General features: G+C 35.7%; 1 protein-coding gene across 1 annotated transcript in view; it reads left to right on the top strand.

Annotated features, from left to right (window-relative positions):
• LOC136863512 (cell adhesion molecule Dscam1) overlaps positions 1-24,613 on the top strand; it is a 938,330-nt gene that overhangs the window by 875,596 nt on the left and 38,121 nt on the right. The window contains exon 27 of the mRNA XM_068225977.1: positions 747-890. Coding sequence (XP_068082078.1) covers positions 747-890 — 144 coding nt within the window. The remainder of the gene's footprint in view (positions 1-746; positions 891-24,613) is intronic.

Genomic DNA, 24,613 nt, shown 5'->3' with positions numbered 1-24,613 from the left:
CCGAATCGTGAAGCTACAGCCTGTTTGACCTACATAGGTAACTTCACATTGGTTACAGGCGAGCCTGCGAATGCCTGAGCCTGAGAATTGACCATTTTTGGAGTTGACAGATCTATGACTAAAAACTGTTGACGATTTTTATTACTGGTTGAAAAGGTCTCTTGAAAATTGTTTTTGAAATAAGTTTGTTATTTGATCAAAACCAGGAATATTAAAATTAAAAGTTGCAAATTTGTTTTTTGACATGATTGTGGAGCCAATTTGGAACATTGTTTCACACAAATTTTTCCAAATATTTTATTAAAGGTATTGATATTAAACTCATTTAAAATAGCTAATTTCTGTATGAACTGTAATTCCTTCTGAAATTCTTCATGCGAAAGGGGTAGATGAAATGCACAATACGTATAACTATATGCTGCTCTTTTGGGGGGTGGGAAATTAACAAATCGCTTAATTTTTGGAAGTTACTATCAATAGAGACAAAAAATATTTTGAAATCTTTAGAAGAAATAATGTTATCACATTTATTACCATTAAAAATGACTCCCTACACCCGTGTGCGCACTTGAATTATCACTGAGATTATTTGCGCTTTGATATGTAGGTATGTGTTCATTTTGTGTTGCTCTAGAGTGTTGACAGGATCAAATAAATGGTGGGCACAGATGATTCTGTGTTTAACCTTAGTGGTTATGAGATTCAACATGAACATGCCATCTGAGATCCTCTCTTTCATGTTACAGAGCCAACATCATGTCCGGCCACAGAGCTGCCATCAAACAGTGAAGCAAACCTTACAAACAAGCCTGATTACTATAGTGACTTACGCAGCAAGAAACCAGATATGCCTCTATCCAATGCAGTTGATGTTTCTGATAAAATCTCAGGTAAACTCTGCTATATTCTTTTAAAGTATTTGTCGAGCAACATTGTCACTCTGACTGTTAATACGGAAAAGGGAAAGAAGAAACTCCAACATAGGGTCCAGCAGAATTCATGGCTTATTTATAAAATTGAACTTTAAGCAAACAAATGCTTTTCATTTGTTTCTCTGTCAGTACAACAGTAGTTACAGGATTGCAATTTATGATTTAATGTTTTAATTAACGGATATAACCCTGGACAAATGACGGCCCCGCTGCGCACACATTCTTTTAACCAGCATCGGAAGCTGTCCATTATACTTTGTAAAATTTCACTACGGAAAAGGCGGATGAGGCAACCCATCCTCACTGGGGTTAATTAGTTGAGGACTAAGACGGAGTAGACAGGACTCCTTAGTCGTGGTGAAGACAACCTGTCTAGGAGAAGGATGCTCCAAAATCAGTGTCCCCAGCCAGTGGATAGGGTTGAGCGTGGGGTAAACGGCCTCACCTTGTAAAAAAGCATTGTTCAGAAGACTTCTACGAGAAAACCGGACGGAAATCAAAGACGACAAAAGCTTAGGAAAAGGACACGAGTAAGGAAAGCGGATATAAACATGGCGACATGGAATGTAAGAACAATGTTGAAACCGGGAAGAATGCAAGAAATTGTAAATGAAAGAAAAAGATTTTGATACGACTTAGTAGCGATTCAGGAAATAAGATGGAAAGGGCAAGGATGTATCGAAAAGAAAGATTATAACCTCTATTACAGTGGGCCGGAAGAAAGAACAGGACAGTTCTGTATGGGATTTATAGTACATGGGAAATTGAAGAAGAGTGTAATAGGATTTGAACCGATCTCAGGTAGAATATATAAGCTTTGGATTAAGGAGAAGTTTAGGAACATAACTGTTATATCAGCACATGCACCAATTGAAGATGCGGATGAGGAAAGGAAAGAACAATTTTATGATGAGTTAGAACAAACCGTTGAAGAGGGACACGATTATTATTTTGAGATTTTAATGCCAAAGTGGGAAAGGAAGACTGTATGAGACCAATAGCCGGGAAATATACATTACACGAAGAATCAAATGAGAATGGTTTTTACTTGGGACAGTTTGCAACTACGAGTGGTCTTATAATTAAAAGCACCTGCTTTGATCATAGTAAAATACATAAAAGAACGTGGAAAATGCCAGGAAGCACAGTGGTAAATCAAATAGATCATGTACTAGTGACGACGAGGCATGCAGCATCCATTATTGACGTAAGGACATGCAGAGGGCCAAACTGTGTTTCTGATCATTATTTAGTAAAAGCAACAGTGAGACATTGGTAACAGAACAGAAGAGACAACCTACGGGAAAAATTACAGCAACCAGAAGGAAAACAAAAATTCCAGTCAAAAATGAATAATACTTTACAGACGATTGGACAAGTATCTGGAATAAAGGAAAGGTGGGCAAAAATTCAAAGGTGCATACAAAATGCGGCACAAGAAACACTGGGTATAGCTAAAAAGAAAAGAAATATTTGGTTTGATATGGTGTGTGAGGAAGCGATTGGAAAGAAGAATGCAGCAAGAGCAAAAATGTTACAGAGAGATACAAGGTCAAATAGGGGAAAATTATGAGAAATGCAGACGTGAAGCTAATAACATCTGTAAGAAGAAGAAAAGAGAGATGATTGAGAAGAAACTAGAAAGTATAGAGACACAAAGGTTACAGAAGAGGAAAAAGAATTCTATAATGAAATTAATTATTTCAGGAAGGGGTAAAAGCCAAGATTGAATGGCTGTAAGAATAAAGAAGGTAAGCTATTACAGAATGAAGGGGAAATAAGTGAAAGATGGACCGAATACTTCCGAGAGCTCCTTAACAAGGAAAGAGAAGATGTGGAAGAAAGTGAAAGGCATATGGAGCAGAGTGGGCCAGAACCATGGATAAATGCCCCCACATTGAAAGATGTAGAAAATGCTATTGCAAAATTAAATAACCATAAAGCAGCAGGAGAAGACGGAATAACAAGTGAACTGATTAAAAATAGTAGCAAAGAAATGCTACGAGAGATACATGAACTCATTATTAAGATTTGCGAGGAAGAGCGGATACCTGATGAGTGGAATACAGGAATATTTTTCCCAATATATAAGAAGGGAAATAAATACGAATGCACTAATTATAGCGGAATTACATTACTGAATATCATCTATAAAGTATTTTCAAATATCCTATTACAATATCTGACTCCATATGCTGAAGACAGATTGGATGAAGTATAGTGTGTCTTCAGGCGAAATAGGAGCACAGTAGATCAAATATTCGTGGTACGTCAAACGATGGAAAATGCTATGAGCACAACATAGATCTACATATGTTGTTTGTAGATTTTAGACAAGCATTTGACAGTATATACAAGGATAAGCTATATGAATATTTGGAGACAATAGGAATACCACAGAAACTGATTAGGATGTTTAGAATCACTTTAGGAGAAGTAAGGGCAAAGGTGATGGTGGATGGAAGAATTGGAAATGAGTTTGCTCTTAATACAGGAGTCAGACAAGCTGATGCACTCTCAGCTACTTTTTTTTTAATCTGGCAATTAACCAAGTCCTTGAAAAAATATTGGATACCGGAAATCTATCTATATATGATGTACCAGGAAGGCCTAGGTCCTGGTCCATATTAATTGAAAGAAATGTTATTTCCAGCATTAAAGATCCGACCGACGTACGAACATCCATGTAAAGAATGTTCCAGTATGTGCCAGACCCTACGAGTACGCTAGGCGGAGTCAAGTGACGTCACCTGTCGCTCGAAGCTCACCTCCCCTAGAGATATTTCTCGAAAGAATTTTTCTTTTAACAGCTTTTTAACACCTTAACCAATTTCAACGGGACAAACGCTGAATTATAGCAAACATCATAAAAGTTAATCCCTGTAAATTTCAAATTAATTCATCAAACGGTTGTTGAGTTATAACAATTTAAAGTCTCAACGAAATTACGTAATTACGGTCACATGGCCGAGAGAGAGCTGCCACCCCTCCCTGCGCTGGTATCTATATATGTCAAGGCCAGATAGCCCGCAAACCAGTGCAGTACAGTACAGTACCGTACAAGGACAAGCAGACAACTGTGTGAGTGAGATAGTGAAGAGACCGGCCCGCGTACAGTATGTTCGCGCAGTCACGGTAGAAGTACTTTCGTCGTATCTCCAGAACGCGAAATTCTATCGCCGATAAAGGACGTCGCACTGCAGTTAGTATGTCGCGTCGCGATTACAATATAATCCTAAAAAGACATTTAAGACTGTAACACGAGTGAACTTATTGGAGTACAAATATTAACTATTTCATTACGTGTGGACTTAGGCAACGTCAAGTAACATTAAACTTCTACAGAGCCTAATACTTAAGAATCACCAGAACTTATTTTTTTTTCTCGAATATTGCATTATATTTCTTTATTCACGTCACATCAATATTTTGAATGAAAAAGTAAGAACTTTTCTGAGTTAATATAACAGGATTAGCAGAAAATCTAACTTAATGACTGTGTTCACAGACTGTGCTTATCGACTTGCTTTCTTTTTCTTTCTTCAAGTGTGAACTGTGTGATTAAGAACGTTTCAATAACGACTGTAAATAGTATTTAGTACAGAAAGGACTGTGATTCTTCATACGCCATAAATAGTGTTCAACAGTGTAAGTGATAACCAGTCGCACTAAATGAATTTTCGTGTGCGAAACTCAACAGTTCCAGCTGTCATCACCTCATCGGGAACGTCAACATCGCCGATCCTGATTCTACATGGAACATTCCAGATGTCCATCTTTCGACATTTGGTAACAACAGTTCTTGTCATAAGTGAGTAACAAACTGACTAAACTTTTTCATTTATTTTGAAGAGTGAAACTTCAGTGTCGCGTGTGAACAATTTCCATAATTTCTCAAAAGTGATAAATTTAATTTCAATTTCATTTCTCGTAGAAAGACTGTAGGATTTCAAGTGTGCTGTATAACGAGATTGACGAACTGAGAACTGAAAACTTTTAATAATTTCTCATATCCATTTACCATTATAAAAGTGTGCCTAGGTTTAAAAAGACTTTAGGTGGAAATTCACACATATGAAAGACTTTGAAACCAATGATATTTATGCCATTTTTTTTCAAGAAGATTATTTTCAACATTTAATTTCAATATAAATTTTGAGTCAACAATCATACCGCAGGGTGAGAAATTAATAAATTGTTTTGAAAAAAAATTATTTACCATCTATTATTCGCTCTGCGAGACTATCCTTCTCTGTATCGGCTCCAAAACCCAGTTCCACTCCCTGAGGTCCTACTCATGCCCTTTGCCCACAACTTTTCCTGGTACAATATAAAGTAACTTGTCCTGACTGACTGACTGACTGACTGACTGACTGACTGACTGACTGACTGACTGACTGACTGACTGACTGACTGACTGACTGACTGACTGACTGACTGACTGATTCATCATCGCCGAGCCAAAACTACTGGACATAAAGAAATGAAATTTTGGGGATGCAGTTGAACTTGCTTTATACGTAACTCTGTTCTGCGTAATTCGTATTTGTACGTAATTTTCTTTAGGTCCCGGCGAAACGTAATTCAAAAGCGTGTTAATTGAAACTTATTTACACGTAATCCGTTTATACGTAATTCGCTGTTATACATGTTAAGTGTCAGTGAAATATAACTGAGTTTTGCGTAATTGTAGTGAACAAGTGCTTTTTTAAAAAGAAGCTACTGTATTTACGAAAGTTCCTCTTTGTCGACGTAGGCATAAGTAGAGCAGTCGGGTTTCGGTGCTGAAGGTTTCGCTGAGTTATATTGTTGACCCTTGCTTACCGCCGGCTGAGCGAGTCCCCTTGCTCCTCCTCTAACTTCGTCGTTTTCTACCTTCACAATGCCGTTAAAGATTAAGATACATTACATTCGGAGCGGAAACAAAAGAAAATACAGTAATTTTGTTTGAATATGAGAATTTCTTTTGTGGGAACAATGGCGAAGAAAAATGTCCACGGTGCCGGTATCTGGTGTTCACTGTTGAACAGTAGTTTTGCCATTCAGTTGCTTTTGATTAGCCATGAAAACAGAAAAAGCAAAAGTTATACCCTAGATGAAAAAATAAAATTTATACGAGAAGTGGACGCTAATCCATACAAAACAAAAACAGAAGTCGCTTCAGACTTAGGGATTGTTTATACCACGCTATGTACAGTCACCAGTAAAAGAAACTCTATTTTGGATGAGTTCTTAAAACTGGGTTCAAAATCAGCAAAGCGCAGCCGTCAGCAAGAAGGAAGGTACGCAGATTTGGAGAAAGCACTTTTCACATTGTTCCAGCAAAAGCGGGTTGCAGCTCTAACAAGATGAGTATCACAGCTGATTTCAAGTCTTCATCAGGATTTAAAGATCGTTATGGAATCACAGGGAGAACAATTTGCGGTGACTCAAAAGCTGTGGACGACGTCACAGTGCACCACTGGAAGGAAGAGGTTCTGCCGGGTATCGTAAGCGATTATCAGCCTCCAAACATCTACAATTGTGATGAGAGCGGCCTATTCTACATCTCCTTCCTAATAAAACATTAGCTGAAAAGGTGACTCATGCCATGGAGGGAAGAAAAGTAAAATTCGTGTAACAGTATTTCTCGCTACCAATGCAGATGCATCTGACAAACTTCCTCCACTTGTGATATGAAAATCGAAGAATCCGAGGTGTTTGAAGGGTGCAAAAACAAAACTTACGGAATATGAATCCAACAGAAATTCTTGGATGACTGTGCTTCTAATGGAACAGTGGTTGAAAAAACTGGACATAAAAATGAAAAAGAAAAAAACGAAATCCTTCTTCTTATGGATCGATGTGCAGCACATCCATATCAAATCGTTCTGGAGAATGTCCGAGTGGAATTTTCCCCTCCTAACTGTATCAGTGTTCTACAACCGCTTGATTCGGTCATCATTGCAAATTTCAAAGTGCATTATAGAAAAATGCTGGTTCAACATTTAATAACACTGAGTGATGCAGGAAATGAACCTCTCTTCATTAATTTGCTACAAACCATGGACTTTAGTTCGGTTGGCTGGAAGCAGGTGTCATCCTCCACAATCAGCAACTGTTTCTGCAAAGCTGGTATCTTACTAGAAGACGCTACCTCTATTGATATTTATAGGGACGAAGTTTTGTCTGGCAATGAGCTAACGCTACCGGAGGGTGTAAAATTCAATACTTTTGTGCATTTCGATGATAATCTGGCTGTATGTGGAGAACTACCGGATGAAGAGATTATTGCTGATGTATGCCAAAAACGCGGTGGTGATGGACCAGCTACAAGCGATAGTGACAGTGATGGAGATGGAGATAACGACCGGAATCTTGAATCACCTGAACTGAGTGAAGTGTTAAGTGCAATCGATGTGTGTAGGCGTTACATCAGTGCGAAAAGTTGTAGTGAAAATGCTGTGAATTCATTACTAAGTTTACAAAAGGAGGCTTATACTCTTAATGCAAGAAAAGTGCAACAAGCCAAACTATCTGATTTCTTTAAGGCTGGACCAAGTTGAAAATAATATTTTCTGTCTTAATGTATTTATTACTTGCAAAGTTTTACATACAGTATGTAGGAATATTCCATTGTTTTTAGTAAATATGTGGTGTATTGTAGAAGTCTGATTTCTAAGTAATGGGGGTGAAATTTAAAAATGAGTGTATCTATATCTCAAAACATTAAAAATTTACAGATGTAAAAATCGGAATTTAGAATTTTCTTTAAAAATAAGGAAACACGTATTTTTTTGTTTTCGGAAAACTCCAATAGGAGGAGTGGAAAGGGGGTTGAGTGCCTTTAATGAGGATACTTATATCTCAGAAACGGAGAATATTATAGACATGAAAGTTGGTATTTGGGATCTCCTTTAAAAATAAAGAAACACGTATTTTTTGTTTCTCGAAAATCCACTACAGGGGAGGGTGAAAAGGGGGGTGAATTTTATAATGAGTGTATCTATATCTCAAAACTTTGAAAGTTTACAGATGTCAAAATTGGTGATTAGAATCTCCTTTAAAAATAAAGAAACAGGTATTTTTCTGCTTTCAGAAAATGCTAATAGGAGGGATGAAAAGGGGTGAAAAAAGGGTTGAATGCCTTTAATGAGGATACTCATACCTCAGAAACTGAAGATACTATGGACCTGAAAATTGGTATTTGGGACCTCCTTTGAAAACAAAGATATATGTATTTCTTGGTTTATGGAAAATCCAATTAATGGGGGGATGAAAAGGGGGCGAATTTTTAAAATGAGTGTATCTATATCTCAAAATTTTTCAAGTTTACAGATGTAAAAACTGGTATTTAGAATCTCATTGGAAAATAAAGACATAAGTATATTTTTCGTAAAATCCCAATAGGAGGGGTGAAAAGGTGTGAAAAGGGGGTTGAATGCCTTAAATGGGAATACTTAAATCTCAGAAACAGAAGATATTACAGACCTGAAAATCAGTACCTTTGATCTCTTTTAAAAATAAAGAAACACGTATTTTTTGTTTTTGGAAAATCCAATTAATGAGAGGGTGAAAAGGGGGTGAAATTTTAAAATGAGTGTATCTACATCTCAAAACTTTGAAAGTTTACAGATGTAAAAATGGTATTTAGAACCTTCATTAAAAATAAAGATTTTCTTTTGTTTTCGAAAAATCCCAATAGGTGGGGTGAAAAGGGGTGATAAAGGGGTTGAATGCCTTTAATGAGGATACTTATATCTCAGAAACTGAAGGTATTACAGATCTGAAAATTGGTGTTTGGGATCTCCTTTAAAAATAAAGAAACAAGTATTTTTTGTTTTTCAAAAATTCAATTAATGGGGGTGAAAAGAGGATGAATTTTTAAAATGAGTGTATCTGTATCTCAAAACTTTTAAAGTTTATAGATGTAAATATTGGTATTTAGAATCTCCTTTAAAAATAAAGAAACACGTATTTTTTGTTTTCGGAAAATCTCAACAGGAAGGGTGGAAAAGGGTGAAAATATGTTGAATGCCTTTAACGAGGCTACTTATATTTCTGAACCTGAAGATATTACAGAAGAGAAAATTGGTATTTGGGATCTACTTTAAAAATAAAGAAAAAGGTATTTTTCGTTTTTGGAAAATCCAAATAATGGGGGGTGAAAAGGGGGGTGAATTTTTAAAATGAGTGTATCTACATCATAAAATTTTAAAAGTTTACAGATGTCAAAATTGGTATTTAGAATCTCCTTTAGAAATAAAGAAACATGTACTTTTGTTTTCGGAAAATCCCGATAGGAGGGGTGAAAGAGGGGTTGAATGCCTTTAATGAGGATACTTAAATCTCAGAAACTGATGATATTACAGACCTGAAAATTGGTATTTGGGATCTTCTTTAAAAATAAAGAAACTTTTTTGCTTTTGGAAAATCCAAATAGTGGGGGGGTGAAAAGGGGGTGGATTTTTAAAATAAGTGTATCTATAACTCAAAACATTAAAAGTTTGCATATATAAAAATTGATATTTAGAATCTCCTTTAAAAAATGGAACACGTATTTTTTATTATTGTAAATCCCAATAGGAGGGGTGTAAAAGGGTGAATAATTGCTTGAATGCCCTTAATGAGGATACATATATCTCAGAAGCTGAAGATATTAAGGAACTGAAAATGTGTATTTGGGATCTCCTTTAAAAATAAAGAAACCCGTATTTTTTTGTTTTTGGAAAACCCAATTAATGGTGGTTAAACAGGAGTGACTAATTGGGATGAAATTTTTGAAAGACTATATCTACAGAATATCTGAGAAACGTAGAATGTTACAGACGTAAAAGTGGTATTTAGAATCTCCTGTAAATGTAAAGAAACAGGTGATTTGTTTTTGGAAACTCCTCTGAAGGGGAACTGAAAAGGGGGTGAATTTTTAAAATGAGGATTTATACAGTATATATCAAAAAACTTAACATGTTACAGAAGTGAAAAAATTGTATTTTTAATCTCTATTAAAAATAAAGTAACGTGTATTTTTAGTTTTCGGAAAAACCACTTGGGTGGATGGGGAGGGGAAAAGTGAATGAAAATGGTGTTGAATTCTTTTAATTAGGCTACTGTTATCTCAAAAAAGAAGATCATACAGACGTGAAATTTGATATTTGGAATCTGCTTTAAAAGTAAAGAAACACGTATTCTCGGAATATCCAATGAATGGGGGGAGGTGGAAGAATTGAAAAATTAATTGATTTCATTGTATGACAATACTTACATCTAATAAAAACTAAAGTTGTTAGGGCCTACAGACGTGAAAATTGGTATTTGGATCTCCTTTAAAAACAAAGAGAAACCCGTTTTTTGGAGCGGGAATCATCTAGCCGGGAAGGAGTGAAAAGGAGTTGAATTCCTTTCATGAGGACACATAAATCAAAAACTGAAGAAGTTAGAGTCGTGATAATTGGTATTTAGAAGATCCTTTACTTTTAAAAAACAAGTATTTTTTGCCGGAAAATTCACTTAGGGGGGGGGGATCGTGAAAGTGAAAAAAGTGAATGATTTTTATCTCAATACTGAAGGTAATAGACGTGAACATTGGTGTTTGTAATCTCCTTTAAACATAAAGAAACACGCCTTCTTTAAATTTTTATTGGGGTAAATAAATAAATTAACGACTGTGGGGTGTAAAAGGAGGTGAGACCAATTGATTTTACTGTTCATAATGTACTTATAAAGGAGCCTCCGTTGCCCAGGTGGCAGCGCGCCGGCCTCTCGCAGCTGGGTTCCGTAGTTCAAATCCCGGTCACTCCATGTGACATTCGTGCTGGACAAAATGGAGGCGGGACAGGTTTTTCTCTGGATACTCCGGTTTTCTCTGTCATCATTCATTCCAGCAACGCTGTCCAATATCATTTCATTTCATTTGTCATTAATTAATCATTGCCCCAGAGGAGTGCGTCAGGCTTCGGCAGCCAGCACAATTCCTATTGTCGCCGCTAGAGGGGGGCTTTATTCATTCCATTCCTGACCCTGTCGAATGACTGGAAACAGGCTGTGGATTTTCTATGTACTTATTCTGATCATAAACCGATCATTTTTAATCTTTCCTGGGTTCGTTTTCAAGAGCCATCTTTTCATTCGGAGAACGTTCTTAGATTACGGTAGATTCTCCTGGCATATAAATAAAAATTTAAACACATTTGAAATAATGAGATTGACGGTCCAATTGTTCATCTCTATAATAAGGTCAATAATGCACGGAAGTATGTCATTCGTATCGCCAGAAATCCCGCACACTTGTCTACGCGCGGCATTGGTGCTGGTCACATTGTCAACAATGACAATGGCAACAGATATAATTTACCGCCAAGTAGCGGTCTTGCATCTAGCTGTGGGGTCCAGAATATCTATAATAATAATAATAATAATAATAATAATAATAATAATAATAATAATAATAATAATAATAATAATAATATTCTGGACCGTCGTCAAACTGTGCGGACCGCGCTGGAAACGGTTCCTGGATGGGTAATGACTAAGAATGCAGTCCGGCCGCGGGTTCAGTTCCGAAATCGATTGCTGGAAAGAAAGATTGAAAAATGGGAGGAAACTTGCCGTAATCTATTAGAAAAAGAGTCAGATCACGAATTTTGGTGGATTCTAGCAGAAAACGAGTCAGATCGCGAATTTCGGCGGACTATATATCTAAAACAATAAGCATTCAATTATAAATTTCAGTATAATACCGTAACGAAGCACGGGTATATTGCTAGTATAAAATAACTTGTCCTGACTGACTGACTGATTCATCATCGCCGAGCCAAAACTACTGACATAAAGGAATGAAATTTTGGGGATACATTCATATTAACATGTAGGCGCTCGCTAAGAGAGGATTTTTGGATATTCCGTCTCTAAGGGGGTAAAAAGGCGGGGTGAATTTTAAAAATGAGGATAATTATATCTCAAAACTTAAAACTTTACAGACGTAAACATTGGTATTCGGAATCTCCTCTAAATATAAGGAAACACATATTTTTTTGTTTTGGGAAAATCCCATTAAGAGGGTTGCAAAAACGGGGAAAGTGGCTGAACACCTTTTATGAGAAGATTTATATCTCAAAAACTGAAGATGTTACAGACATGAAAATTGAAATTTGAAATCTCCTTTGAAAATGAAGAAATACGTATTTTTGTGTTTTTGGATAATCCGATGTATAGGGGGTGAACAGGGTTGACAAACTGGGTGAATTTTTAAAAAGACTATATCTTCAAATTATCTCAGACACGTAACATATTATAGATTTAAAAACTGATATTTGGATTTTCCTGTAAAAGTAAAGAAACATGAATATGATTTTTCGGATAATCCACATAAAGGGGAACTGAAAAAGGGGGTGAATTTTTAAAATGAGCGTATCTACAGTATATCTCAAAAACTTAACATGTTGCAGGCGTGAGCATTGGTATTAGGAATCTCCTATAAAAATAAGGAAACACGTATTCTTTGGTTTTCGGGGGAAAACCTTTAACAGTATGGGGGTGAAAGAATTGAAAAAAATTGTTGAATTATTTGTATGAGAATGTATACATATATATACCAAAACCTAAAGATGTTAAAAATGTAAAAACTGGTGTTTGGAATTTCCTTTAAAAAGAAAGAAACACACATTTGTTGGGGGAATCAAATTGGTAGGTGGGGGGGAAGAAAACGGAGATGAATTCCTTTTACGAGGATACATATATCTCAAAAACCGAAGATGTTGCAGTCGTGATAATTGGTAATTGGAACCTTTTTAAAGAAATGAGTACCGTTTGTTTTTCGAAAATTCACTGGAGTGGAGAGTGTGGAAGGAGGTAAAAAAATTGAATTCTTTTTCTGGAGAAACATATATCTCAAAACTGAAGGTTAAAGATGTGGAAATTGGTATTTGGAATCTCCTTTAAAAATAAAGAAACACGCACTTCTAGGGAGAGGGAATCAACTTAACGGGTAGGAAGAGGAGGGGGTGGATATAGGAGTTTAATTACTTTTATGAGGATACTTATATATAAAAAACTGAAGATGTTACAGACATGAAAATTTGTATTTGGAATTTTCTTTCAAAGTAAAGAAACACGTAATCTTTTGTCTTTGGAAAATCCTCTTAAGGGGGGGTGAATTAATTGAAAATTAGTTGAATTCTATGTATGAGGATACTTGTATCTCAAAACCAAATATGTTACTGGCGTGAAAATTAGTATTTGGAATCCCCTTTCCAAATAAAGGAACACGCATTTGGGGAGGGGAGAATCAACTCGGGGGCGGGGGCGGTGATGAAGGAGCTTAATTCCTTTTTATGTGAATACATATATCTCAAAACTGAAAATTTTACAGCCGTGATAACTGGAATTTGTGAGCTCCTATATAATAAACAAGTTTTTTGGTTTTCGCAAAATTAACGGGGGAGGGTGAAAGGAAGCGAAAAAATGTTATTCTTTTTATGGAGAAAAATATATCTCAAAAATTTAAGGTTCCCCACGTGAAAATTTGTATTGAGAATCACATTAAAAAATAAATAGACACGCATTTTTTGGAGGGAGGAATCAACTTAACGGGCTGGGGTGTAAAAGGAGTTGAATTCTTTTTATGAGGATGCTTATATCTCAAAAACTGAAGATGTTAGAGGCATGAACATTTTATTTGGAATCTTCTTTCAAAGTAAAGAAACACGTATACTTTTGTGTTCGTAAATTCCACTTAAGAGAGGTGAATGAATTGAAAAAATAGTTGAATAACCTTACAAAATTAATAGACACGCATTTTTTGGAGGGAGGAATCAACTTAACGGGCTGGGGTGTAAAAGGAGGTAAATTCTTTTTGTGAGGATACTTATATCTCAAAATCTAAAAGTTTTAAAGACGTAAAAATTGGTATTTGGTATCTTCTTTAAAAATCAACACGCATTTTTGGGAGGGGGGAATCAACTTAACGGGTAGGAAGGGGAGTGGAAAAGAAGTTGAATTATTTTTATGATTTCAGTCCCGTGGTGTAGGAGGCAACGCATCTGCCTGTAAACCGGCGGCCCTGGGTTCGATTACCGGCCGGGTAGGAGTTTTTAATTGTAAATGATTAATATCCCTGGCCTGACGACTGGGTGATTTTGTCGTCTTTAATGTTCCTTTCCTCACATTCAACACGTTATACTTCCATCATTTACATTATAAACGCAGGTTCCTCACATGTGGTGCAAGTAGGGGCAAAAGTTCTCCCCAGGTCGACGCCGCGAACAAATATTTTAAAAAAGTGTATCTCAAAAACTTAATATGTTACAGACGTAAAAATTAGTATTTGGAATCTCCTTTAAAAATGAAGAAACACGCATTTGTTATTTTTTCGGAAAATCGACGTAAGCGGTGTGGAGTTGAAAATAAATATATAAGGAGTTGAAATACGTTTATGAGGATACTATATCTTAAAAACTGAAGCTGTTACAGACATGCAAGTTGGTATTTTGAATTTCCTTTCAAAATAAAGGAAAACGTATATTTTGTTTTCGGGAAGTCCACTTAATGCGGGAGAGGGGCGGAAAGAAGTCAAGAAGATGAAGTTGAATTATTCTTATGACTATACATTTATCTCAAAAACTGAAGGTGTTACAGACGTACAGACATGAAAACTGGTATTTGGAATCCTCTTTAAAAATAATGAAACACGTATTTGTTGTTCTCGGAAAATCCAGTTAAGGGACTGAAAAGAATTGGATAAGCGGGTCAATTTTTAAAATGAGTACCGATATATCTACATTATATGTAAAAATACTTAACATGTTAGAGACAAGAAACTTGGTATTTGGAATGTCCTTTAAAAATACATGAACCTGTACCTTATTGTTTTCGGAGAAGGTACTTATCAGGGGATGAAAAGAAGTGAAAAATTGTTGAATTATTTTTATGAGGATACTTATTTCTTAAAAACTGAAGATGTTACAGACGTGAAAATAGGTCTTTGGAATCTCCTTTAAAAATAAAGAAACATGCATTTTTGTTTTATGAAAATACATTTAAATGGGGGTGAGGGTTGGGGGAGACTGATCAAGGGATTGAATTCCTCTTATGGGGACACTTATGTATATCTCAAAAACTGAAGATGTTACAGATGTGGGAATAGGTATTTGGATTCTCCTTTAAAAATACAGAGCATCCGGGAGATAGTAGGTTCGAATCCCACTATCGGCAGCCCTGAGGATAGTTTTCCGTGGTTTCCCATTTTCACACCAGGCAAATGCTGGGGCTGTACCTTAATTAAGGCCACGGCCGCTTCCTTCCAACTCCTAGGCCTTTCCTATCCCATCGTCGCCATAAGACCTATCTGTGTCGGTGCGACGTAAAGCCCCTAGCAAAAAAAATACAGAAACATGTATTTCTTTTTTCGACTCGAGAAAAGACTGTTTCTCACATGTATGGTTCTATGTCACATGGTCTTCATAGCCCCAAAAGGTAATACCACAAAAATGGTTTACAAAGAATTTCTGGGGAAAATGATACTCAGTTTTTGGGTGAGTTTATACTTTAGGTATTTTCAGATAATATCTTAGTACAATGCCGAGGAACGATTACCTTGATCAAATTACGAGATCCACGCGAGCGAAGCTGAGGGCAATTGCTAGTCTATATATATAAACGAACATGGCCTGACTGACTGACTGACTGACTGACTGACTGACTGACTGACTGACTGACTGACTGACTGACTGACTGACTGACTGACTGACTGATTCATCACCGCCGAGCCAAAACTAATGGACGTAAAGAAATGAAATTTTGATGATACATCCGTATTAACACGTAGGTGCTCGCTAAGAGAGGATTTTTGGATATTCCATTGGTAAGGGGGTGAAAAGCGGGGTGAAATTTTAAAATGAGTATATCCATAACTCAAAACTTTAAAAGTTTATAGACGTAAAACTTGGTATTTAGAATCTTCTTTAAAAATAAGGAAACATGTATTTTTTTGTTTTCGGAATATCCCAATAGGAGGGTTGAAAAAGGGTGAAAATGGGTTGAATGCTTTTAATGAGGATACTTATATCTCAGAAACTGAAGATATTACAGACCGGAAAATGGCATTTGGGATCACCGTTAAAACTAAAGAAACAAGCATTTTCTTGTTCTTGGAAAATCAATTAATGGGAGGGTGAAAACGGGTGAACTTTTAAAATTAGTGTATCTCAGTCTTAAAACTTTGAAATTCTACAAATGTAAAAATTGGTATTTAGAATATCATTTAAAAATAAAGAAACACATATTTTTTGCTTTCAGAAAATCCCAATAGGTGGGGTGAAAATGGGTTGAATCTTTTAATGAGGATACACATATCTCAGAAACTGAAGATATTACAGACCTGAAAATTGGTATTTGGCATACCCTTTAAAAATAAAGAAACATGCATATTTTTTTGTTTTGGAAAATCCAATTAATGGGGGGGTGAAAAGGGGGTTAATTTGTAAAATAAGTATATCTATATCTCAAAACTTTTAAAGTGAACACATGTAAAAATTTGTATTTAGAATCCCATTTAAAAATAAAGAAACATATTTTTTGTTTTAGGAATATCCCAATAGGAGGGGTGAAAAGGGTGAAAAAGTGGTTGAATGCCTTAAATGAGGATACTTATATCTCAGAAACAGAAGATATTACAGACCTAAAAATTGGTATTTGGGATCTCCTTTGAAAATAAAGAAATACGTATCTTTTGTTTTTGGGAAATCCAATTAATGGGGGTTAAACAGGAGTGATACATTGTGGTTAATTTTTAGAAAGACTATATCTACAGTATATCTCAGAAAAGTAAAATGCTACAGACGTAAAAACTGGTAAATAGAATCTCCTGTAAAAGTAAAGAAACACAGGTGATTTGCTTTGGAAACTAAAAAGGGGTGAAATTTTAAAATGAGTTTTCTACAGTATATCTCAAAAACTTAACATGTTACCGAAGTGAAAAATAGTATTTTTTATCTCTGATAAAAATAAAGAAACATGTATTTTTTGTTTTCTGAAAAACCACTTGGGTGGAGGGGTAAAAGTGACTGAAAATGGGGTTGAATTATTTTAATTAGGATACTGATATCTCAAAAGCTGAAGATGTTACAGACGTTAAATTTGATATTTGGATTCTCCTTTAAAAATAAAGGAATACGAATTTTTCGTTTTCGGAAATCCACCTAAAGGGGGGAGGGAATTGAAAAATTAGTTGAATTATTTGTATGAGGATACTATTATCTCAAAATCGAAAGATTCTGCAGACATGAAAATTGGTATTTGGAAAAGGATTAAATTTTTTTTAAAATATGTATTCTCGGAAAATCCAATGAAGGGGGGGTGAGGTGAAAGAATTGAAAAATTAATTGAATTAATTGTATGAGGATACTTACATCTAATAGAAACTAAAGATGTTACAGACCTGAAAATTGGTATTTGAATCTCCTTTAAAAACAAAGAAAAAAGCGTTTTGGGGGAAATCAACTCGGGGGCGGGGTTGAAAATGAGTTGAATTCATTTTATAAGGACACATATCTCAAAAACTGAAGATGTTAATGTCGTGATAACTGGTATTTAGAGGATCCTTCACTATTAATGAAACAAGCATTTTTAATGGGAATTTCACTTAGGGGGGAGGGTTAATGTGAAAGGAAATGAAAAATATGAATTCTTTTTATGGGGATACTTATATCTCAGAACTGAAGGTAACAGATATGAACATTGGTATTAGGAACCTCCTTTAAACATAAGGAAACATGCCTTCTTTCTTTGGGAGGGGGAGGGAATCAACCTAACGGCAGTGGGGTGAAAAAGGAGTTGAGACCAATTGATTTTACTGTTCATAATGTACTTATTCTGATCATAAACTGATCATTTTTAATCTTTCCTGGGTTTGTTTTCAAGAACCACCTTTTCCTTTGCAGAACATAAAGTTAGATTACAGTAGATTCTCCTGGCATATAAATAAAAATTTAAACACATTTGAAATAAACGATAGGAATGACATTGACCGTGCAATTGTTCACCTCTATAATAAGGTCAATAATGCACGGAAGAATATCATTCGTGTCACCAGAAATCTCGCGCATTTGCCTATGCGCGACGATGGTGCTGGTCATATTGTCAGCAATGACAATGGCGGCAAATGTAATTTACTACGAAGTAGCGGTCTTGCATTTTGCTGTGGGTTCCAGACCATCAATAATAATAATAATAAGAAGAAGAAGAAGAAGAAGAAGAAAAAGGAGAAATGTTCTGACCCTCGTCAAAATGTGGGGGTCGCGCTGGAAACGGGTCGTAGCCGGGTAATAACTACGATTGCAGTCCGGCCGCGGGTTCAGTACCACCAAGGCACCCAAGACGACACCACGCCGGATCTCCTCAAGGATTTGATCCATATTTAAAGTGCTTATAGTAAAAGATGGCAAAGAGTTAGGGACTCAACTGACCGGGTGGAATACCTGGGCCTAGCCCGGGAAGTACGAAATCGATTGCTGGAAAGAAAGATTGAAATATTGGAGGATCTTTGCCGTAATCTCTCAGAAAACTAGTTAGATCGCAAATTTCGGCGGATTATATATAAAACTAGCAAGATACCCGTGCTTCGCTACGGTATTACACTGAAATTTATAATTGAATGATATTGTTTTAGATATATAATCCGCCGAAATCTGCGATCAGACACGTTTTCTGCGAGAATCCACCAAAATTCCCGATCTGACTCGTTTCCTATTATTTTACAGCACGTTTCCTCCCCCTTTCCAGCAATCGATTTCGTACTTCCCGGGCTAGGCTCAGGTATTCCTCCTGGTCAGTTGGGTCCGTAAATCTTTGCCATCTTTTCCTTTAATCATTTTTAATATGGATAAAATCCTTCAGGAGATCCGGCGTGGTGTCATATTGGGTGCCTTGGCGGCGCTGAACCCAGGGCCGGACTGCATTCTTAGTCATTACCCGTCCAGGAGCCGTTTCCGGCGCGGTCCGCACATTTGACGACGTTCCGGAACATTATTATTATTATTATTATTATTATTATTATTATTATTATTATTATTATGTGTTGGTGGAATGGCTGATGACAGGGAAAACCGGAGTATCCGGAGAAAAACCTGTCCCGCCTCCGTTTTGTCCAGCACGAATGCCACATGGAGTGACCGGGATTTGAACCACGGAACCCAGCTGTGAGAGGCCGACGCGCTGCCGCCTGAGCAACGGAGGATCCTTATAAGTACATTAATAACAGTAAAATCAATTGGTCTCACCTCCTTCTACACCCCACCGTCGTAAAGTTTATTTACCGCCAACAACCCCCCCCCCCCCAAAAAAAAAGTAAAAGAAGGCTTGTTTCTTTATGTTTAAGGGAGATTCCAAACACCAATGTTCAAGTCTATTACCTTCAATTTTGAGATATAAGTATCCCCATAAAAGTAATTTACTTTTTTCACTTCATTTCACACTACTCCCCCCCCCCCCCTAAGTGACCTTTCCCGCAAAAAATACTTGTTTCTTTAATAGTAAAGGATCTTCTAAATACCAATTATCACGACTCTAACTTCTTCAGTTTTTTATTTATGTGTCCTCATGAAAGGAATTCAACTCCTTTACACTCCCGCCCTCCAAGATGGTTTCCCGCCCAAAACGCGTTTTTCTTTGTTTTTAAAGGAGATCCAAATACGAATTTTCACGTCTGTAACAACTTTAGTTTTTATTAGATGTATGTATTCTCATACAATTAAGCCAACTAATTTTTCAATTCTTTCACTTACACCCCCCCCCCCTTCCCGCTTCATTGGATTTTAGGATAATACATGTTTTTTTACTTTTAAAGCCGATTGAAAATATCAAATTTCACGTCTGTAACATCTTCATTTTTGATATATCAGTAGCCTAATTAAAAGAATTCAACACCATTTTCAGTCATTTTACCCCCCCCCCCTACACCCAAGTGATATTTCCGAAAACTAAAAATACACGTTTCTTTATGTTTAATAGAGATAAAAAATACCATTTTTCACTTCTGTAACGTTAAGTTTTTTAGATATACTGTAAAAATTCTCATTTTACAATTTCACCCCTTTTGAGTTCCCCTTAAGTGGAGTTTCCGAAAACAAATCACCTATATTTCTTTACATTTACAGGAGATTCCAAACACCCACTTTTTACGTCTGTAACATTTTACGTTTCCAAGATATTCCGTAGATATAGTCTTTCAAAAAATTCACCCCAATTTGTCACTCCTGTTTAACCGCCATTAATTGGATTTTCCAAAAACTAAAAAATACGTGTTTCTTTACTTTTAAAGTAGTTCCCAAATACCAATTTTCAGGTCTGTAATATCTTCAGGTTCTGAAATATAAGTAGCCTCGTTAATGGCATTCAACCCATTATTCACCCTTTTACACCCTTCCTATTGGGATTTTCCGAAAACAAAAAATACGTGTTTCTTTATTTTTAAATGAGATTCTAAATACCAATTTTTATATCTATAAACTTTAAAAGTTTTGAGATATAGATACACAAATTTTAAAAAATCACCCCCTTTTCACCCCCCCCCCCATTAATTGGATTTTCCAAAAACAAAAAATACGTGTTTCTTTTTTAAAGGAGAACCCAAACACCAATTTTCAGGTCTGTAATATCGTCAGGTTCTGAAATATAAGTAGACTCATGAAAGGCATTCGACCACTTCTTCAACCTTTTCCACCCTTCCTATTAGGATTTTCCGAAAACAAAATATACGTGTTTCTTTATTTATAAAGGAGATTCAAATACCAATTTTCACATCTACAACCTTTAAAAGTTTTGAGATACAGATAGGCCACTACACTCATTTTAAAATATCACCCCCTTTTCACCCCCTCCCTTAATTGGAATTTCCAGAAACAAAAAAATACGTGTTTCTTTATTTTTAAAAGAGATCCCAAACACCAATTTTCAGGTCTATAATATATTCAGTTTCTGAGATATAAGTAGCCTCATTAAAGGCATTCAACCCATTTTTCACCCCTTTTCACTCCTCCTATTGCGATTTTCCGAAAACAAAGAAATACGTGTTTCTTTATTTTTAATGAGGATTCTAAATACCAATTTTTACATCTGCAAACTTTAAAAGTTTGGAGATATAGATTCACTCATTTTAAAAATTCACTCCCTTTTCACCCTCCATTAATTGGATTTTACAAAAACAAAAAAATACGTGCTTCTTTATTTTCAAAAGAGATCAAAAGTACCAATTTTCAGGTCTGTAATATCTTCAGTTTCTGAGATATAAGTACCGGTATCCTGATTAAAGGCATTCAACCCATTTTCCCCCATTTTCACCCTTTTTCATCCCTCATATTGTGATTTTCTGAAAACAAAAAATACGTGTTTCCTTATTTTTAAAGAAGATTCTAAATACCAAATTTTACATCTGTAAACTTTTAAAGTTTTGAGATATAGATACACTCATTTTAAAATTTCACCCCCATTTTCACCCCCTTACCGAAGGAATATCCAAAAATCCTCTCTTAGCGAGCACCTACATCATAATATGAATATATCCCAAACATTTCATTTCTTTATGTCCAGTAGTTTTGGCTCGGCGATGATGAATCATTCAGTCAGTCAGTCAGTCAGGACAAGCTATTTTATATATATAGATGTTAAGCATTCAATTATAAATTTCATTATAATACCGTAGCAAAACACGGGTATCTTGGTAGTCTATGTATACAAAATAACTTGTCCTGACTGACTGACTGACTGACTGACTGACTGACTGACTGATTCATCATCGCCGAGCCAAAACTACTGGACATAAAGAAATGAAATTTAGGAGATACATTCATATTACAATGTAGGTGCTCACTAAGAGAGGTTTTATGGATATCCCGTCGCTAAGGGGGTGAAAAGGGTGGGGTGAAATTTTAAAATGAGTGTATCTATATCTCAAAACTTTAAAAGTCTACAGATGTAAAAATTGGTATTTAGAATCATCTTTAAAAATAATAAAAAATGTATTTTTTCTTTTTGGAAAATCCTAATAGGAGGGGTGAAAAAGGGTGAAAAATGGGTCGAATGCCTTTAATGAGGTTATTTACTTGTATCTCAGAAACTAAAGATATTACAGACCTGAAAATTGGTATTTGGGATATCCTTTAATAATAAAGAAACACGTATGTTTTTGTTTTTGGAAAATCCAATTAATGGGAGGGTGAAAAGGGGGGTGAATTTTTAAAATGTGTGTATCTATACCGGTATCTCAAAACTTTTAAAGTTTACAGATGTAAATATTAGTATTTAGAATCTCCTTTAAAAGTAAAGAGACACGTATTTTTTTCGGAAAATAAATAAAAAATGGGAGAAATTGGTTGATCATCTTTTATGAGGAGACTTATATCTCAAAAACTGAAGATGTTACAGACATAAGAATTGAAATTTGGAATCTCCTTTGAAAATTAAGAAACGCGAATTTTTTGTGTTTTCGGATAATCCGATGAATAGGGGGTGAACTGGAGTGACAAACAGGGTGAATTTTTAAAAAGATTATATCTGCAAATTATCTCAGACACGTAACATATTACAGATTTGAAAACTGGTATTTGGAATTTCCTGTAAAAGTAAAGAAATATAAATATATTTTATCGGAAAATCCACGTAAGGGGAACTGAAAAAGTGGGTGAATATTTAAAATTAGCGTATCTACAATATATCTAAAGAACTTAACATGTTGCAGACGTGAAAATTAGTATTTGGAATCTCCTTTAAAAATAAGGAAACACGTATTCTTTGGTTTTCGGAAAAGACCCTTAACAGGGGGGTGGGGGTGGTTGAAAGGATTGAAAAATTAGTTGAATTATTTGTATGAGAGTGTACATGTAGGCCTACATACCAAAAAAAAACTAATGATGTTAAAAACGTGAAAACTGGTATTTGGAATCTGCTTTAAAAATAAGGAAACACGCTTTTGGGGAGGGAATCAAATTGGTAGAGGGGGGATGAAAACGGAGATGAGTTCCTTTTAAGAGGATACATATATCTCAAAAACTGAAGATGTTACTGAAGTGTTAATTGGTACTTGGGAGCTCTTTTAAAGAAACGAGCACTGTTTGTTTTTGGAAAATTCACTTGTGTGGGGGGTGTGAAAGGAAGTAAAAGAATTGAATACTTTTTCTGGAGAAACTTGTATCTCAAAACTGAAGGTTACGGACATGGAAATAGGAATTTGCAATCTCTTTTAAAAATAAAGAAACACGCATTTTTTGGGTGGGGGAAACCAACTTAACGGGCGGGGGTGGAGTGATAAAGGAGCTGAATTCTTTTCATGAGAATACTTATAGGCCTATCTCAAAAACTAAAGATGTTACAGACGTGAAAATTATTATTTAGAATCTCTGTTTAAAAATAAAGAAACACGCATTAGATGAGGGGGATCAACTTGGGGCGGGGGTGGTGAAGACGTTGTTTAATTCCTGTTTATGAGGATACATTTATCTTAAAACTGAAGCTCCTTTCTAAACAAGAGAAACAAGTTTTTTTCGGAAAATTCACTTAATTGGAGGGTGTAAGGAAGTGAATAACTTAATTATTTTTATGGAGAAACTTATATCTCAAAAACTTAAGGTTACACACGTGAAAATTTTTACTTGGACTCACCTTAAATATAAAGTAACACGCATTTTTTGGGGGGCAGGTGAGGGGGGGAGAATCAAATTTACGGGCTGAGGTGAAAAAGGAGTTGAATTCTTTTTATGAGGATACTTATATCTCAAAATCTGAAGATGTTAGAAGCATGAACATTTGCATTTGGAATCTTATTTCAAAGTAAAGAATCACGTGTTCTTTTGTCTATGGAAAATCCACTTAAGGGAGTGAATGAAATGAAAAATTAGTTGAATTCTTTGTGTGAGGATACTTATATATAAAAAAATTAAAATTGTTGTCCGGCTCCACGGCTAAATGGTTAGCGTGCTGGCCGTTGGTCACAGGGGTCCTGGGTTCGATTCCCGGCAGAGTCGGGAATTTTAACTATCATTGGTTAATTTCCCTTGCACGGGGGTGTGTTGTCTTCATCATCATTCCATCCTCATCACGACGCGCAGGTCGCCTACGAGTGTCAAATCAAAAGACTTGCACCTGGCGAGCCGAACCCATCCTGGGATATCCCGGCAGTATAGGCCTAATCCATACGCCATTTCATTTCAACTAAAAATGTTAAAGACGGGAACATTGGTATTTGGAATTTCATTTAAAAATAAAGAAACACGCACTTTTGCGGAGGGGGAATCAACTTAACTGGTAGGAACGGGGGTGAAAAAGGAGTTGAATTACTTTTATGGGTATAATTATATTTCATAAACTGAAGATGTTACAGACGTGAAAATTAGTATTTGGAATCTCCTTTAAAAATAAAAAAACATGCATTTGTTTTTTGTTTTTTTTTTTCGAAAATTTGACGTAAGGGGTGTTGGGTTGAATATAAGTAAATAAAGAGTTGAAATACGTTTATGAGAATACTTCATCTCAAAAACTGAAGGTTTTACGGACATACAGGCATGAAAGCTGGTAGTTGAATATCCTTTAAAATTAATGAAACACTTATTTTTTTCTTTCGGAAAATCCAATTGAGGGGCTGAAAAGAATTGGAAAAGTGGGTGAATTTTAAAATGAGTACCGATATATCTACATTATATGTCGTCCGGCTCCAT

The sequence above is a fragment of the Anabrus simplex genome, chromosome 2, assembly GCF_040414725.1.
Source record: "Anabrus simplex isolate iqAnaSimp1 chromosome 2, ASM4041472v1, whole genome shotgun sequence".
In the NCBI taxonomy this organism is placed as follows: Eukaryota; Metazoa; Arthropoda; class Insecta; order Orthoptera; family Tettigoniidae; genus Anabrus; species Anabrus simplex.
The sequence above is the reverse complement of the archived record's forward strand: the minus strand, read 5'-3'. Positions and strand labels throughout refer to the sequence as shown.